This window comes from Eurosta solidaginis, chromosome 3 (genome assembly GCF_040869045.1).
Source record: "Eurosta solidaginis isolate ZX-2024a chromosome 3, ASM4086904v1, whole genome shotgun sequence".
In the NCBI taxonomy this organism is placed as follows: Eukaryota; Metazoa; Arthropoda; class Insecta; order Diptera; family Tephritidae; genus Eurosta; species Eurosta solidaginis.
In genome coordinates this window covers 189489318-189507699 of record NC_090321.1, presented here as the reverse complement: position 1 = coordinate 189507699, position 18382 = coordinate 189489318, and the positions used below count along the sequence as shown (strand labels likewise).

The window sequence follows — 18382 nt, the reverse complement described above, 5'->3', positions numbered from 1 at the left end:
TAATATAAGTATGTTAGTTTTGACGAGGGTATCACGCTAACTTCACGTTCATTATGAAATACCCTGCAAGCTAACTAATAGCTGACTATTTGGCGGGATTCCGAAAAGTTACTCACTTTTAGTGAATTAAAAGAAATCAGCTATTAACTTGTTTCAAAATCATGCAATGGTGGCCTGTTAAATTGACAAATTGAAATGGAAATAATTCTAAGTAAATAAATAAATATTCAATATATCGTCGCCCGCTTGCCGGAAGCATGAATATGCCAAAATGAAAATGTTGGGAAATCGAGTTTCAAAGTTTATTGCTCTCTCAAAATTAGAAGAATTTGTTTCTAATGTAAAAATGTATCTACATATTATATTCACACTATGTTCTTTCAACTGAGATAATTTCTCTGCTCGCATTCCTTCCATTTTCCGAGATTTGGCACATTCATTTTTCTGGCACAACAAAAAAAAGGCAAAACCTTTAAATTACCTTATTTTAACAGTGGGCGGTGCCACGCCCATTGCCCAAAATTTTACTAATTTTCTATTCTGCGTCATAAGGTCAACCCACCTACCAAGTTTCATCGCTTTATCCGTCTTAGGTAATGAATTATCGCACTTTTTCTGTTTTTCGAAATTTTCGATATCGAAAAGGTGGGCGTGGTGCAGTCCGATTTTGTTCATTTTAAATAGCGATCTGAGATGAACACCCAGGAACCACATACCAAATTTCATCATGATACCTCAAAAATTACTCAAGTTATCGTGTTTACGGACGGACGGACGGACGGACGGACGGACGGACATGGCTAAAAGAATTTCTTTTTTCGCCCAGATCATTTTGATATATAGAAGCCTATATCTATCTCGATTAGTTTATACCGTTATGGATTGCCGTTATGCGAACAAAGTTAATATACTCTGTGAGCTCTGCTCAGCTGAGTATAAAAAGGTGCAAGTGGAATAAATCAGCGTAGGTTGATAAAAAAAAAAAACAACAAAAAAGAAGTGTATTTAAATCGACTGCGAAATATTAGTAATAATGTGCAAGAAACACTGACTGCCTCTGTTGCATTTATCGCTCCGAAGGTTGTGTCTAACCTCTATGTGCAACACCATGAGCAGAAAAAACATTTAGGCAAAAAATAAAAGAATGGTACTTCGATAGCGTAATTTACCGAAAAGCTTAAGTTTTGAGGTTTTAATTTAAAAAGTTTTAATTTACTCAAATAATATAAGCATATCTCCCAAAGGGCAACACGTAAGTAATTAGTTTCTAGTAAAAGCAAGCTAGCGTTAAACCGGTCAAAGGAAGACATGATTATCATGTGGGTAAAGGTAGTTTTATAATATCTAGTTTACAGGTCATGCAGAGGTAATGATAACTGACACGTTTTTGGCCATCGCCTCGTAAAAATAGCTTATCCAAATCTATTATAATATACAAACAGTACTCAGCACTAGGCTCTACCGACACCAATTGAAAGTGACTTATAAAGTAGCTTCATTTCCTGCAGGGTACCATATACATATTTTCCGGAGAAATTTTCGTCTGCTAATAAGTAAGTGTCACCATTTCCAAAGACCACTATAAAATATGTTGTACTTTGCAAATCAGCTACGTGGGTATATTGAAACCTTCATTGTTGTGTACGCAGATTGGTCCATATAAGTTTGTTAATGGGTGGCGTATGCAAGCTTAAATAATGGCATGTGTTAGGGCAACAACACTTTAAACTTCGCAAATTCAAATTTGCTGTCATTTCTCAAATCATTATGAACCCATTTATGATTTCGCAGCGATTCGCATTGTTGTTTTTATGATTTTTATGACCACTTAGTGCTATAACCAGTGGCATGATATAGACTCAGCAAATTTGGTTCCAGCTGGGCTACAATTAATTATCTTCATTCCTCTACACTTCAGCATAACTGCATTCAACTGGATCCCTACACTCCATGTCTATGTAATCTATTGCTTGTGAAAGTTGATACCGTTGAAAAGTGTTTGAGCTTGTACATATTTCATAATTAAACGTGACGGTCTTATTAATGCGGAATGAGAGTGAAATGCAGAAAAGTTTAAGAGAATTAAGTGCGAAAAATGGTAAAATTTGATATTTTGTTGAGCAGTTTGAGCAACGCAATTGGCATACTTAATTAAAAATTGATGTTGGCTTGTTAATGTTAGTCGAATGGAAAAAAAAATGTTTGCAAAATGTTTAAATATTTTACCAACTGGCATTCAAACCTTTTGCTGCTTGTACGTTAATTGCTTAACAGAAGCTTCTAAATATATTGAGGTGCAGAGTACTTCGCACCGTATTCAACTTAACAAATTTCGTAAATCATGTAAAATATTGTGACGAATATTAGCAACACTAAGGGATACTATCATCTCTAAGGCTATGCTAAGCAGTGACTTGTATGCACATCAATAGATCAATCATTATGTCTGCACATATGTACGTACACCCAGCGGAAAAGAGACGCACAAACACATGCAGATATCTTATCTTAGATGCGCCCAAAAGTATGCAATTATAATTGTGGAAGTGTCGCTCACAAATACACGCGCATATGAGAAGCTATATACGTGCATCTATAGTTATAATTATATGACAGTAACTAACTAAATTCTGGAAGAGCCTAGAAGTATGCAAACGAGAAATCACAGAGTATAAAAGCAGCAAGAGTAGAGGCGCGACAATCAGTTTTGATTTAAGACGCTATCTGGCGAGCAATAGTAGTTGTGAAGAACTTTAATAAAGTCCATTTGCATTATTGAATAGTAGAGTTATTTATTCAACAATTAAGTGATTCGAACGTTAGCAGAAGGTTGCATATAAAGGGAATTGCAGTAAATTCGTTACAATATAATTATTTTATGATTTCATGTGCTTGGGATCAGTTCATACAATATCTTTAAAAAAAAAGAGAATTATGATATTTGTTGATTTTCTAAAAATTGCATAAGACTAAGCAAGAAATATTAATTTAATGGATAACTAAACTGGCTCACAAAAAAAAAGTGGTGTGTTCATTTAACAACGACTTACACTGAAAATATTTTTTTGGGGTGCTTCGGTAAGTTTATGTGAAGTTAGTGAAGCACCCTCTCAAAAATTAGCTTGCTCTGCGGTGATCTAAATGTGATGTAGCTAGAATTTGTTTGTGTATTTAGCGCTTATTAGTTGTGAAAAGAGGAATTGTGTAACTCTTTCATGGGTGTTTTTTTTTTTTTTTTTGTTTGAGTGCTTCGTGAACTTTGCGATGCACCTCAAAAAAGCACTTAAAAAACGCCAAAAATTTTTTTCACTTAGCAGCTAACTAGCTATTATTCGCTGTGTGCAGCTACATGCAGCAGATTATCAACATATGTTGAAATACGCTTCGCTAACTTCGGTTAGGTTAAATTAGAGTGGCCACCGGTGCGATCACCAGTACACTTAGGCACAAAAAGGTCCCATTGTGATACCACGTGGATCTCTCCCCTACTAAAACCAACAGGTCGATTCAGCAAATGTCAGGAATTTCTTAGGTTCCCTCTAAGCCAGATCACAAAGATCGTCAAAGAAGGGAGATCCTAGAGATTTCTTCCTCTTGCGCCAAAGCGCAGGACAATCGCACAGAAAATGCTTGACGCTTTCTATCTTCTCTTCGTCTTTGCAGCTCCTGCACTAATCATTATAAGGAGTACCCAGCCGTTGTGCATGCTTCCAGATTGCTATGTGATCAGTTATAAGTCCAACCACCAGAGATATGTCACCCCTTCCAAGAAGAAGGAGACTCCTTGTACGTCTCGCGTCCCATTCAGGCCACACGAGCTTAGTGTGGAAGCAGGATTCGAGATTCGAGATTTGCTAACTTCACTTTTATGCGTTTGATTATTTTTTTGTTGAGTTGACTGTTGAAACGGTCAATTAAGAAAAACAGTTTATGCGAACATTCAACTGCTGCATAAAACTTTGGAGAAATTTAGGACGTATTAACTCGACATTTAGTTCATTTAACTAGCTTCTGTCTTGCATTTATTTTGGCATCATTCATTGGTCGTCTTTTCAAATATTGTTCGATCTCAATTCCGAAGGGCATATTTGCCTATTAATAAAAGGTTACCTGACAAGCCAGCTCAAGCAAACTTCATATCAAAATTCACCACCACATCAAATAAATAAAAACCACTTTATTAACTATGTAAGTAAACTAATTTTTTAAATTAAGTCAAAAAAGTATTTATGGTTTTGTACTTACATCGCACCCACATAAAGCGAGTTATTGGTCTCGTCGAAATGAAATGTTTTATAGTGTAGGGGACCACAACTGAAATCTTTGACATGATCTGGAAAAAAAAGATAGAAATAAATATGAATAAACATATCGAACCTTTTGTTTTTCAAATGTATGCATAAAAATGTTTTTTCATTTCGTTTTCTTAACTAAAATTTTTTGAATGATTCCCCTTGTACCGAAGTATGGTTACGTGTAGTTCCAAGTCCGGAGAACGCGTGAATAGAAAACGATAAAGTCATGATAGAGGTTAGGTTAGGTTTAACTGGTCGGTCGATAAAGATCTCGCATAGACTGAGTGTGTCCATAGTGTTAGCAAAATGTGTTTGACGATCAAACGGAAGAACTCCAATCAGGTGCCAGGACATATTTTATAGAATACCTCCGTCCTCTTGGCAAATACTAGAAGTTTTCTATGGCCCAGCTTAATTGCTGCCTCAAGATCTGGCAACTCTGCCGCCCCTAATAGCTGGAGCCTTGATCTGACGAGCGCAGGACATGAAAACAGAACGTGCTTAACCGTGCTCAAGAGTGCGCTACTACTTGGTAGCAGACAAAGCTCGAACACATTAAAATTCATTCCACAGAAATTGCATCTTTGAACTGTTCACAATAGCTGAAATATATTCACTCCGCTCTAACTTCAGTTTTTGCATGCATTTTATGAGCGAACGATGTAAATTATAACGTTCTGGAAGCATTTTTCTCATTCTCATACTCAGACGCTAAAACAATTCTCAGGTTTCCGCTATCCCAAAAAACTATGATACGATAAGCAAAAAAAGAGACCACATTAGTTAGGGTCTCAACGATAAGTAGGTGGGTGTATTATCGTGAAGCAAGTTTTTTGGTGCTATAAATAATAAAACTAAGAACTTTGTGTAAACCATACTTTCTGATACAAATGGTTGGCCACACTTACATAACAGAACAGAGAATTTGCCAATGTGAAAGAGATAAGTGTTTATTGGGAAATAAGCACGTGTTTTTCAGACGGAAGTAGTACCCGTGACTAAAGCATTGGAGAAAAGTAACTTAAACTGCATCCGCGTTAACTTTTACATTGACATTAAGGCAACAATTAAGGCTAAAATCTTTCAAAACACAACAACTAGAGTGGAAGCAATCCCTGGAAACAATCGGTTTAGGGAGGTATATATATCTATCTTCTTGGCATATGTTAATAATTAGAAGTGAAAACCCGAATGAGCCATAGACATTCCAATGAGATTGGGCGAGAATAAGGGAAGACAAGAGTTGCACATGCAAAGTTGTCGCAAAGTGTCGACGATCATGTGCAGGTCTCTCAACCTTAGACTAACAAAAGAGGGTACTCTAGGCTAACGAAGGGTATTCTGACTGGCCACTGTCTTCTGACGTCATTTGCTTTTAAGGCCTTGTCAGTGGTAGCAGGGTTCGAATTCAGGAAGTGAATCTAGCTTCAAATGTAGGAAGAGTGTGTTGGAGGAAGCAATCGAGCACATTTTATGCTAATGTACTGCGCTTGCTAGGCTAAGACTTCAGTTTAAAGGAGCGAAGCAGCTATCAGATCTAGAAGCAGCAATTGGTAAAGGTCCTTGAAATTTTCTAATATTTTGAAAGCGGATGGAGTTATATTGTAACAGAGGTCGTGGTTTTTGCTAGGGGTTTTCAGTTTAATAGTTTTTTTTTTTTTTAGTTAAACAAGTGAGGAAGACTAAGTTGGGGTGTAACCGAACATTACATACTCAGATGCCAAATTACATCTTGCAAGACTTTTAAATTAAAAAGTGGGCGTGGTTATTGTCAGTTTTCGTTTATTTTATATAGCGATCTGAGATGAATGCCCGGAGCTTGCATACCAAATTTCATTAAGATACCTCAAAATTTAGTCAAGTTATCGCGTTAACGGACAGACGGACGGACGGACGGGCATGGCTAAATGGCGAACAAAATTAATATACTCTGTGAGCTCTGCTCAGCTGAGTATAACAAACTTCTGGCAACACTATGGTGGGTCAGTCTATGTGAAATCCTCACGGACCGGCCAGTCGACCTAACCTAACCTAACCGCTGTACAGGTTTATTTAAGAGACTTGAGCAGTACATTTTTAATTGTAAAAAAAAAACTTATTATGTAAACCTTCATTGATTTTGTTAAAGCAATGTTCATATTTGTGAATCAGAATGGGCGCTGAATATAAAAACTAAATAAATTTTATTTTATCTCTCTTTCCAAAATTCACGTTCTTTTGGCCTACTCATTCGATATGATAAATATCTTCACTAATTGGAGTGGTTGGACTGGTTGCTTGCTAATTTTTGTGGCATAATTCAACGAAGTATACACAGCCAGTGGCCAGTGGCTTCTGGACACAGTCATTCACGCACACACAAATTGACATCAATGTCACTTTGGACGTAAATGCCAATTACAAACAGTTTTTCGCTAGATGTTTTTGTTGTTATTGTTTTTGACCGTGGCATTATTGCCATGAACAGAAAAACTACTACGTACACACACATATCACACTGTACGTTTACATGCGTAAAATAAACAAAATGTGAAAGGTAGGCAATTTTGTGATGAGAAGGTAATTACAGAGTCATGTACAATAAAGATTTTGTAGGGTAAATACTGTAGCTATGAATGTTGTGGCAGGATTGCATGCGTAACATATTTGTGTTATGTAAATAAGTGAAGTGTGTTGTAAGTTTTAATCAAACCACGTACATGACTCAAATATACATATCTTTACTCATAATTGTGTGTGTGTATCAAAGCACGTGCTTAGGGAGCGACATTGAGTGCCTAGCAGCACTGACACTCCGCATTGACTAAACGAAGAGGTACTTTAGTGAAAGTTTATGGAAATGTATGTATTTGTATTTGCATACAAACATACCTACATATTTACAGCGTGTGCCCGACTTGGTGTGTCGACAGTTTATTGTACGTGATTTTGTGTGGCGTATTAACTCGTCATTTTATGAGGCTTCATTGATGGCAGCACACTAGCAAGCGGTAAGGAAGAGAGGCAAAAATAAGCGCCATAACAAATGCTATTAAGTAGAATTAGGGCCATACAATTTTAATATTTCATAAGCTCAAGAATATAACAACAATAAAGTGATATTCTGGAAACTCATTCAGTTAATAACATAGCCTTATTCAGACTTAATTAGCTGAAATGAAGTTAGCTAAGAAAATGTAAGGAAGTCTAGGTTAGGCCGAAACAGCACAATATATACCCAGCGTGTGGTCTCATATATATATGTTTATTAAGGATATATTTAAAGTGGTGTTCAATTTATAGCATGTTTAGCGGAAAAGACAACCTCTATGCTGAATTTGAATACGACAAATCTAATGGCTTTTGATTTACGACTTTTAGTTCTTTAAAATTGTCTTCTTCTTAATGTGGGCAATGTCACGCCTATTTCAGAAAATTTTTCCAAATTTTTATTTCTCGTCCTAGCGTTTCGAAATGGGGTTTTACTTGCCACTGTATATACACACTATAAACATTAAAGAAATCGGTTAGAGACGCCGGCCACATCTAAGAAAAATCTCTCTCGAAATTAAAAAAAAAAAAAAACGGAAGGACCGGAAATGATAAAATTTGATATGTAAGTTGACTTTATGACGAAAAATATAAATTTTATAAAAGCGCCAAAGAAGATATCATGTTGAAATTTGGCGGGAATGTTGTCACTGCTATATACACCAATTGAAAATTTACAATATTCTTTCGTAATGAATAATCGCATTTTGTAGATATTTCGAAATTTCCTATATCAAAAAAGTGGGCGCGGATATCGTTCTATTCAGCCCACTTTCAAAACCAATCCATTTTGGGCCCAGATAATCCAGCATAACAAATTTCGTAGATATATCTAAAATTTACTCAAGTTATCCTGTTAAGGGATGGAAAACGGGCGGACAGTCGTGGCTCAATCGAAACTGGCTATGCTGTTGGCAGTGCTAATAATTTTTATATAAGGAAGTCTATATCTTTCTCGATTTCTGTAACAACGCATTACGTTTTATTATAAAAATTATAACAGCCTTGTGTACAGCTATACGCTGTGTAAACAAATTTTAAACATTGTGGCTATAAAAATTATAATTATATTATTACGATCGATTTTGGAATAACTTCTCATTGAGCTAGAATCTTAAAACCTTACACTTCGTTCAGGACAGCAATACACATAACAAGCGGGTTAGGGGGCTGAGAATATACCCGCGGTAGGTACGAGAACTGAAAGACCAAATTTATTCAAGGGATTGTGCGCTGCAATCCTGTCAAGGAGTTGTCAGCGCAATTGTCAACCTCATCTATCCGTGGCAAATCCTGTTTCATTAACAGCCGAGGCTCTGGCGAGCCCGAACTCCTGATGGATCTAGGGGGCGGGAGGGCGTAATGGCCTAGAAGGTTGCAAGTGGTTATACCAAATTGTTCCCGAGATGGTTGGGCTAGTACCTTTATGGTGCTTATTACCGAAACGTACCGGATCTGCATCTGGCAAAGGACCATCAACATCGATAACACCACCCAAGGCCTTCGGGGGTCCTTATCGCTATAACGACAACAACAACGTAAAAAAACAGCAACTAAATCAACGCTCGGTGGCGCACGAGTCAAGATTGTTAGAAAACTCATACCAATCTTAAGTTCCAAACTTAAAATTTAACATGTGATTGAGGAATAAAAACAATGTATCACATATGGCAAAAAGTTTCGCTAAATTTTGCGCGGAAAATCGTACAGATCGGAAGTAGTCTTGTGATCAATTTTTGAGAGGCTTCGTTTAACCTGCAAATTTAATACCTAATGCGTAAACGAGAAGCTAGTAAGATTTAACTATTCAAAAGTGATTTGGAATTCCTCGATCTTTGTTTACATGACTTCCTGGCAGGCAAGTTAGAGACTTGAAGTTTTAACCGAATTTCAGAGGCGTACACTACCTCCCACAAAAGGTCCCGCTCGAGATGCACAGATCAACACATTTTTGTAGAGGAGATTACAGCGGCAAGTTTTTAAGAGAATTGCTACTAACGTACAAACATGAATCTTCACACAAAGTTCATACCACCGGGACAATTTAACATAGAGGGAAAACGAAAAGGAGACACAAAAGTTTGCAGCACTACTTTTACATAAATTCATCAAAACGCAGAGGAAAATGTGTCCTTAAACACAAACATAATGTTGATGATTATGATTGTGCGTTGTGAATATAATGAAGGTTCTACGTCTATTATAAGTAGTATGGCAACCATTATGGTAGCATAATAGACTACCACATCGAAAATATTGGGCACAAATCCCACAAAAACCAAATATCAAAATACTCTAGAAAGTTTTTTCTAATCGATGTCGCTCTCGGCATTGAGTGTATTTGTATGACTTGCTTATGTTTAATCGGAATAAAAGGTCCCATTACGACAATTTGTAGGAAAAAATTTAGAACAAGTACTACGCAAATTAAGAAAGAAAATAGCCCTGATCTCCTTGCATCTATTGGCTTCACTTGTATTCCAAACAATTAACCCTCCGATTAGCGGTGAATAAATTCAACAAATTCTAAGCGTTGTCGTCTGGCCAGACGAAATTTGACACCTTGAACTTTATCCACAAATATTTGAATAATTATTGATGAATTTTGAAATGAATACGAACTATGAGGTCTTATAGGCTTAAAAATATGTTCGTCTAGCCAGACGACAACGCTAAAATGTGACATAATAAACCTTGGTACAAAAAAAAAAAATAAAATAAAAAATATCGATTTTCTAATGATTATAAAGACCGTCTCTAAACTTAAAAAGTCACTAAAGCTTTCATGATGGAGTGGATAGCAGTAAAGTTATTCACGAAAATAAAGCCTTCTCGTCTGGCCAGACGCCACAATCTATCGGAGGGTTAAAAAAAATATATTACGTATACGCATCGGTACCCGTCTTTTCAGGTTGTTTGGATTTATTTGTGTGTAATATTTGGTTTTGAATAAAACAACATTCTTATTTCTTTATTTTTTATTATGAAATGCAAAACAAACAAGTTTAAATGATTGTCAGAAGCGCGTCAAATGTATCTCTTCAAATTTTACTGTAATAGATTTAGAATTCAGGTCTGAAGGGTTAGCAAGTTAGCACTTCAAAACTGCTTACTTTTATTTTCAGTAAATTTAATGGATAAAGCGGTAACTGCCAGGCTTATAAGTCAGAACGTCAGTTGTCCGTTAGACGATGCCCAGTTTGGATAAACAAACGACTTCTTTTCACCATTCAGCTGCTTGCTAGTAACCTATCACCCGAAACTATATAGAAGCTTGACTGTCGTGTGGAAAGCGGATGGTTCTAGAATGCTGGACAGTAGATCACTGGTATACGAGATAACTTAATAATCGCAATGGCTGGGATCACCTCAATGATCGATGATTAGTACACCATTATGGTGTATAATTAGATATGCACACCTCACACTTAAAATAGCTTTTCTAATGCGCCTTATGCATGAGTTTTGAAAAACAAATTCATATATACATAAATAAATTTTTTTTTAATTTTCACTTGCCATGTATTTAAATTTTTTTTTCTTTTTTTGTCAAAACTCTCTAACCAGGTAAAATAAAAGACAAAAATATAAATAGCCCAAAAACCAAAGCACCGCGACCATCATCAACCAACGCATACTTATAGCCACACAAAATATGTTTGTATGTAAGTAAGCATTCTGTCAGCAAAGCTTTTAACGGTACATTAAAAGGAATAAGTTTAAGTGACATTCAAGCAAGGACCTCTTATGCATGTTAATGGACATTAGTTAAGCGTAAAACATAAGTAAATAAGAAGAGACAAGATTACGAAGTACAAAAAACACAACACGTTTACAAAACGGGAGAGAAAGAAACCACTTCAACAAACCTGCTTTACAATGCCATCGATCTAATAAAAAGTCTTGGCAGCAAATCAGCATAGAACTTGGAAACCAAAGGAAAAAAATCTGAATTCATACATTTATTCTGTCAACGCTCATTTAAAATTCACTAAAGTGCACTGTTGGAAAATCACCAACTATTTTACATGAACAGCAAGATTTAACATTCGTTTCAACATTTCCTACGAAATACCGTGATAAATTGAAACAAAAAGCTGAAAAAAAAAACACTCAAGATGTATTAGTACATCGACGGTAGTATGCAGATACGTAACTTACTATTTATGTCGTATGCGGGTATTAATAAAGTGATCGTTTGTCATGCTGTGATGAATCATTAAGTTCTCTTAGACATATGGTTGACCGATAAATTTTCTCGCCTTGGCATATTTAGCAAATCTCGATATAGCTATTTGCCAGATGCGATGGCTACGAGATCTCTGCTATGAAATCTTTGTAATATTTATGGCGACGAGATATTTGCTGAGGTGAGAACTTTTTTTCCTGTAAATTTAGTAAGCTAAGGGTAATAGGATTTTGGCTACGGGACCGTAAAAGCACGTAAGAGGCAGACGTTCTTGGAAAATAGCGGTACTATACAGATACGAGGTGGTTAGCAGATTCCTGCAATTATTGGAGTTAGTACTTTTAAAAACGGTATTTCGACAACCATGTAAACATTACCCATTGAAGATATAAAGAGAGCAGGGGACCTGTTAAATAGAACAAAGGTATACATTTTCGGTATTATCGTCACAAACACGGGACATCGGCTGCTGTGCAATGCTAACAGGACTACATATAGTATGATAATTTCAACAAATTAAAATGTACGCTATGAACTTTGTCCGCTGCTTTCTCGCAACATTGCGAGGTTGCACGCTAATCAATAGAAACCAAGTAAAAAAAAAAAACTAATTCAAAATGCAAATTACTAAAATAGCAAATTGTGTCGCAGCACGACTGAAAATATGCTATGCATTGAGCAAGAAACGTTGTTTGCTGGTGTATTTGAAATTCTAAAGCAGTGACGAAAGGACAATGCTAAAGCAGTAAGGTAAGTGTGTGATAGTAAAAGAAAAATCAACATAAAGCGTTTAGTTAAAAATAAGACAACAAAGTAAATCCACCACGACAAGTAAATCTGCTACTATTTTCTTACGCTGCAAAACAAAAGCATTAACTGAGGCGTTAAAAACTGAAACTTTAACAAGAGACTTTAAGAACGGTAACAACAATAAAATCAACGTTTTGTTTTGAATAGCAACAGCGCTAACTACAACAACAACAGCTAGCATAAAGCATAGTCAGACAAAATTCCATTGACAGTAAGAATAGCAACACATAAGTAATAATAATAATATTAGACTAAGAAGAGATTTGCATAATAATGGATTATAAGTAGAGCAAAAGGATATATATGGCTATGAGGGTAGAACAAAGGCGCAACGAAAATTAAAGTTCTGTTAAAAAAAATAATTATTAAATTTGTTTTTTGAAATTCAAGCTTTTGCGAAAGTTCTATCAAGCAATTTTTGAGCTTTGCCGGAACCCAAGATTTTTATAATATAATTCGGAGTACGAAATATGATTAGAGAATTCACAGCTCTAAAGAAGATTATATTTCATACGATTGACTTTCCTTTTAAATTTAAATTTTGCTTAAACTTTATAAGGAGCATTTTGTAATATTTAAAATATCCCTTATATCGAATGGTATAAAATGCGCCTAACTTCATGCAATGTTAGTTTACTTGTCTCACATACTACCAGCAGCCATCAGCTGATGATAGCAAACGGTTATCATATGTTAGACATATTTATAGTCGTTGCTTGATTCTAGGCGCACCCCTCATTATTTTCAAAATTGTCATCTATTATCGTGTGTATTATGTAACGGCTACTAGAGATTTTCGAAAGCATAGAAAAGAGACAAAACATTTCTCAAGCCTATTGAAAACCGAACTGCGCAAAAAACAATTGCTCGCATTTGATTACTTGCACTGAAATCACCGATGTTTCAAAAGTTAAAAAATATGGTGCATATTTCTAGGGGCAAGTTTCCTCTTGTGTTGTCCATGTTTTTTTTATAACGTTGTAGGGAACACTGAGTTTTTTAGATTTTTTGTGATTTCGGAAACATTGTTTTATTGAAACATTGTTTTATTCGCACTTCCCAAAAATGGAACCAAAGGAACCCTTTCATCATAGAGTTGCTCATATATTCCAAACAAATATTTCTCGAGAAATAAGACATACCACTATTTGAAGATGTGGCCAACAATGATAAGCACTTATCCTATGAGGAACTTCAAAAAAAACTCAGCGTGAGCTTCAATTGTACATTTCATTGCAGATAAATTACTTTTCTATATAACACGTGGCACCGCCCGTTTAAAAAAAAAAGTCTCCCCATTTCCTCTTTAAGTAAAACTTGATAAGTGAAATATCATTAATTCAAAACTATTTTTTGCTAAGTTATAGCTTATTATTCTAGTCTACGACACTTTTAAACTTGTTTTATATCTAAGTTTCTGTGGTCTTTAACCGATCCAGTCCATTTTTACTAGAAATATTTTCTGCTATAAAGAAAATATATGTACACAATTTCATTACGATATTTTAAAGTTTCTGCGAGTTATTGCTCCCGAAACATAGCAAATTGCTTAGTCATAAAAGGGGCGGTGCCACACCCATTTTCAAAAATTTTAATGTTATAATTCAATTTAGAAATTCTATTGATAGAAAGCTCTTTTTTGCTAAGATATAGCTTTTTGTTTTCGTCCACGACCCTTTTAAAAATCTTTTATATAAAAGTGGGCGCGGCCCTTAACCGATTTCGTTAATTTTTCTTCAAAGCATTCCTTATAGTAAAGCAGGCATGCTTAACCAACGAACCGATATCATTTCGTTACAATAATTAACGTTAATAAACGAAACAAAGTAATTTCGTTTCGTTTATTAACGTTAAGATCGTCAAATTAACGAAATGAATTTGTTTCGTTTTCTGCTTTATCAAAACGAAATCAAATCATTTATGTTAATTATTAATTTCAAACTATGCTGGCAAAGCTGATTGATGGCGGAGTCATTAAAGTTGAAAGCATTAGCCAAGCTGATTGCAACTTTTCTCATGAATTTTGACAGTACGGACATTTCTCAGAGTATTTTTGACATTATCACCAACGAATTACACAAACAAATTACATGGAGTTTGTGTGTGTATGCCCGCTCTCTGTTACCGGCTTCACCATGGCTATAGCATTGCCAGCACAATTCAAACATAAAATATCACGTTTTTGTTAACGTTTTTAACGTTAACGAAAGCTTTTCGTTTCGGTTAAAAACGAGATACAATTTATCTTGATCAATTCTTTATCGATAATATTTCGAAGTGTTTCAACAGAAACGGTGGAAATTTTTGATAAACGATTAGCTTAACGTTAAGGTGCATCCCTGTAGTAAAGGCAACCTCTCTGCCGAATTTTGTTACGATAGGTTTAACGATTTTTGATTTATGATTAATAATATTTGTAAAATTGATTTTATCACAAGTGGGCGGTGCCACGCCCACTTAAAAAAATTTTATAATCAGGTTTTTTGTGTTTTCTAAAATGTTATATATATAAAAAGTGGGCGTGGTTGTCATCTGATTTCGCTCATTTTCAATACCAATCTATTCTGTGTCCAGATAAGCTCGTGTACCAAATTTGGCGAAGATATCTCAATATTTCCTCAAGTTATCGTATTAGCAGATAGACGGACAGACGGACGGACGGACGGACGGACATGGCTCAATCAAATTTTTTTCGATACTGATAATTTTGATATATGGAAGTCTATATCTATCTCTTTTCCTTTATACCTGTACAACCAACTGTTATCCAATCAAAGTTAATATACTCTGTGTGTAAAACACGCTGAATACATTGGCCTTCCACGCCAAAATATCAATATCAGGCTTGGGGACTTTAATGCCATTGGCAAGCATGCCTAAAAGTCATAAGATTCAGCCTACACGATGTAACATTACTCAATGGCTTGAGCTTGAATGCCTTCGGTACGCCTCAAGCTATGTTCACCTGCAGTAACAGTTTCTAGCATACAAATTTATTAATCAAGCTACTCGGCTCCCAAAAAAAAAAAGAACGAAAATATGGAGCTCCAGTGTTCTAGATAATCGCACTCTATGTGATACAAACGTACAAGCAGTGTCAGAAGAAAGGTTTGCCATTGGGGAGCCGCACACGAAACAAACAGCTGATGAATATTCCTCTTGGCTCCGGAGATTATGATCTTCTCTGCTGTGATCATCGGTGTCTAGCGAGCCCGCAAAACAGCTGGCACGATGAGGATAATTGCGCTACGACGTAACAAAAATACGCTGCCAGTAGGGTCACGCTGCGTGCGAAACGCGCTGTACATTGACGCGAAGAAGAAAGAGAGACCTTTACCTAGAACTTAAAACCGGAAGCCAAAAGGGCACAAGTCTCATTCCTACTCAACATTATATAGTACCAGAAATTTCATAAAGGCATTCAGTGACAGTGAATGCCATTCGCTGAAGTGAACGAATGATGTGATATCATACGAATTTGAGTTCACACGACAACAAAATGATTCGTTTTATTATACATAATTTGCCTCTAAATACTGAAAAAATTTAACAAAACTAAGCTTTTCCTCTTAAGAATTCTTAAAAATTGTATATATTTATAAACCTCACTTAAACTTTATTTGGAAATCAATTTTTCAACTCATTGCTGTGCCAACCGCGTACTCAATTTAAAAAAGTCAAATCACACACACACAGACACATTTTGTGCACACAATCAGGATTCATTAAATTTGGACAGCAGCAACAAAGCAAAAAAATCTGTTCACGTACAACAAACTAGTATTTGAAATTAGCCAATTTGCCTATTTAAATATTGACCTTTATGCAAATTAGTTGCCAACTGGCCAAAACGGCATGGTATAATACGCTATAGAATGCACTTAACTAACAATGGCAGCTAATAGAGGACAAACAAAACCCGACATTTTGAAATTCATATAGAATGAGGAAATTGGAATAAGCTTTCAAGATAAAAAATACTAAAATAAAAATTTATTATACATTTTATAGAATAAAAATTAGTTCATAATGTAAAATTCTGGCTTTTAGCGAAAAAATAATGAAACAAGAAAAAAATAATGGCTTTGCATTGGAGATGACAAATTTATAGAAGTTTACTAAATGGAGAGTACTGAACGAAGAATATGGAATTAAAAAACCATAAAACCATAGAATTTAATGATTTAAGCAAAAAACGAACTATATTAACTTGTGTTCTAAATATAATCGCACGCACTTAAGCTTTCTTTTGCTCTATCTCGAAACTCAGTAAAAGTATCTCCCTACCTCTTAATTTATCCGAGCATTTTCTTATTCTCCCTAGTTACCGTCCATGATTTCGAGCTATTTCTTAGGACTGGTTTTATGAGAGTCTTATGGAGCATGATTTAAGTTCTTTAATAGAGGGCTTTACTTTACTAAGAAAACAGGATCACTTATAAGTGTGCTAAAAATGGGCAAAATTAGCCGAAGCTACCACCTATTATAAAGAAATGTTTAACTTGTGACGGAAAACGAAAAGCGCTATAATTTATATCGACACAGTATCTTTGGATTTATTTACAAGCGAACCCGGAAGACTTTGCTCTGCCTGAAAATTGGTTTGCCTACATTTCGAAATTGATCTACGATTCGCCTCTTCAGTATCTATCATATTCTCTTTTAACCTTTGTTCCACTGTCCTTACTATTATTGTCCGTCCCTTATTCTTTTCATCTCCCGTCCGCTCCCAAATACATTCCCAGTCCTAGTCCCACTACTACTGCCATTCGCACTCCCACACTACTGGTCACTGGTCTACTTGCCGAAAATTTAAGTTTTTCGAATAAGATAGTCAAGGAGGTATCGATGTACCAAAATTTCTAGCAAATCGCACTATGAAAACGATTTTTTTAGAATAGATCGGCCCCGCGTTTACTTCCCGGAATAAAAAGAGTTTCAAATAATAAGATACAAAGTTTCAAGCAAATCACTACCAAAATTATATTTTTGGAAGAGCTCACTTCCTGGTCTGATCCGTGGTCATCTCCCCTGAAAGAAAAGTTTTTCAAACAGTAATCAAGGAAGTTCCTCTGTATCAAACTTCAAACAAATCGCACCATACTTAAATACTTTTTATTTAGAATAGTGTTTCACTTGACAGAAAGATAATAGAGAAAACAGACTAAATAGTTAATTGGAAGCATCTCTAAATCTTCTTGAATATGCTCGAATAATTTCATCAACATCGGTTTATTCTTTAAGGAGAAGTTTAGTCACAAAGACATGTACAGAAGAAACATATGGGCAAATCACAAAAACTTTATCTTTTTTGGATACTCGGGTTTTACACACGGGCAAAAAACTTAAGGCCAGAAAAAAGTACAATGACATTAAGTTTGACCTTTTAACTATTCGATGTGATGATTTTAAAAATCAAAAAGGTTGATAGTAAGTATTTACATAACTTCGAAACGTAAAAAACGTCGATTTTTACACTTTTTCAAGAGTTACCCTTGATTTTTTTTGGAATTTTATCGATAAAATTATGAGGCATAGCTGAAACGCTATGGAATTTAAACTGAATCTTGTTTTTGAGACGGAGATTCTATACGTATAAGCAAAATTAATGTGCCCTTCAATCAAAATAGCGATACTTTTTTTGTCATTTTCAATATTGACAGTTTTTTGCTTATACCTTTTTGAGGCAACTGAGTATTGAAATTTGGATTATGCATGATAATAGCCTATCAGGGACTTAAAATACCTAAGGCTTCAAATTCGATGTGCCCCTTTCAGTTTTGAAGGTAGAGGCAGAAAAGTGGAAGCACTTGGTTGCGTAAATATTTTTCAGGAGCATGTTTTTTTGTGGGCACAGCTACAATTTTACTTTTATCACCACAGTAGTATACCATCAATTGCCTCATTTTGAAATATTCACGTAGGGAAAGTTATTGATGTTTGTACATGGGGAAAATATCCGAAATTTCCGACAAAAATTGGCAATCCTCAAAAAGTGTAGAAAAAAATTTTTTTTTTTAAACCAGGTTTTATTTAAAGGTAAATGAAACAAAACACA

The 18382-nt window shown here is 35.3% G+C and overlaps 1 protein-coding gene across 4 annotated transcripts in view; it reads right to left on the bottom strand.

Annotated features, from left to right (window-relative positions):
* The window catches only part of Sema2b (Semaphorin 2b), a 484623-nt gene that overhangs the window by 133407 nt on the left and 332834 nt on the right, over positions 1 to 18382 (bottom strand). For all 4 annotated transcript variants that reach the window (XR_010951199.1, XM_067774324.1, XM_067774326.1 and 1 more), the window contains exon 3: positions 4246 to 4333. Coding sequence is in view for 3 of the 4 variants with exons in the window: in XM_067774324.1 (XP_067630425.1) it covers positions 4246 to 4333 (88 nt within the window). In the remaining variant the exon portion in view is untranslated. The remainder of the gene's footprint in view (positions 1 to 4245; positions 4334 to 18382) is intronic.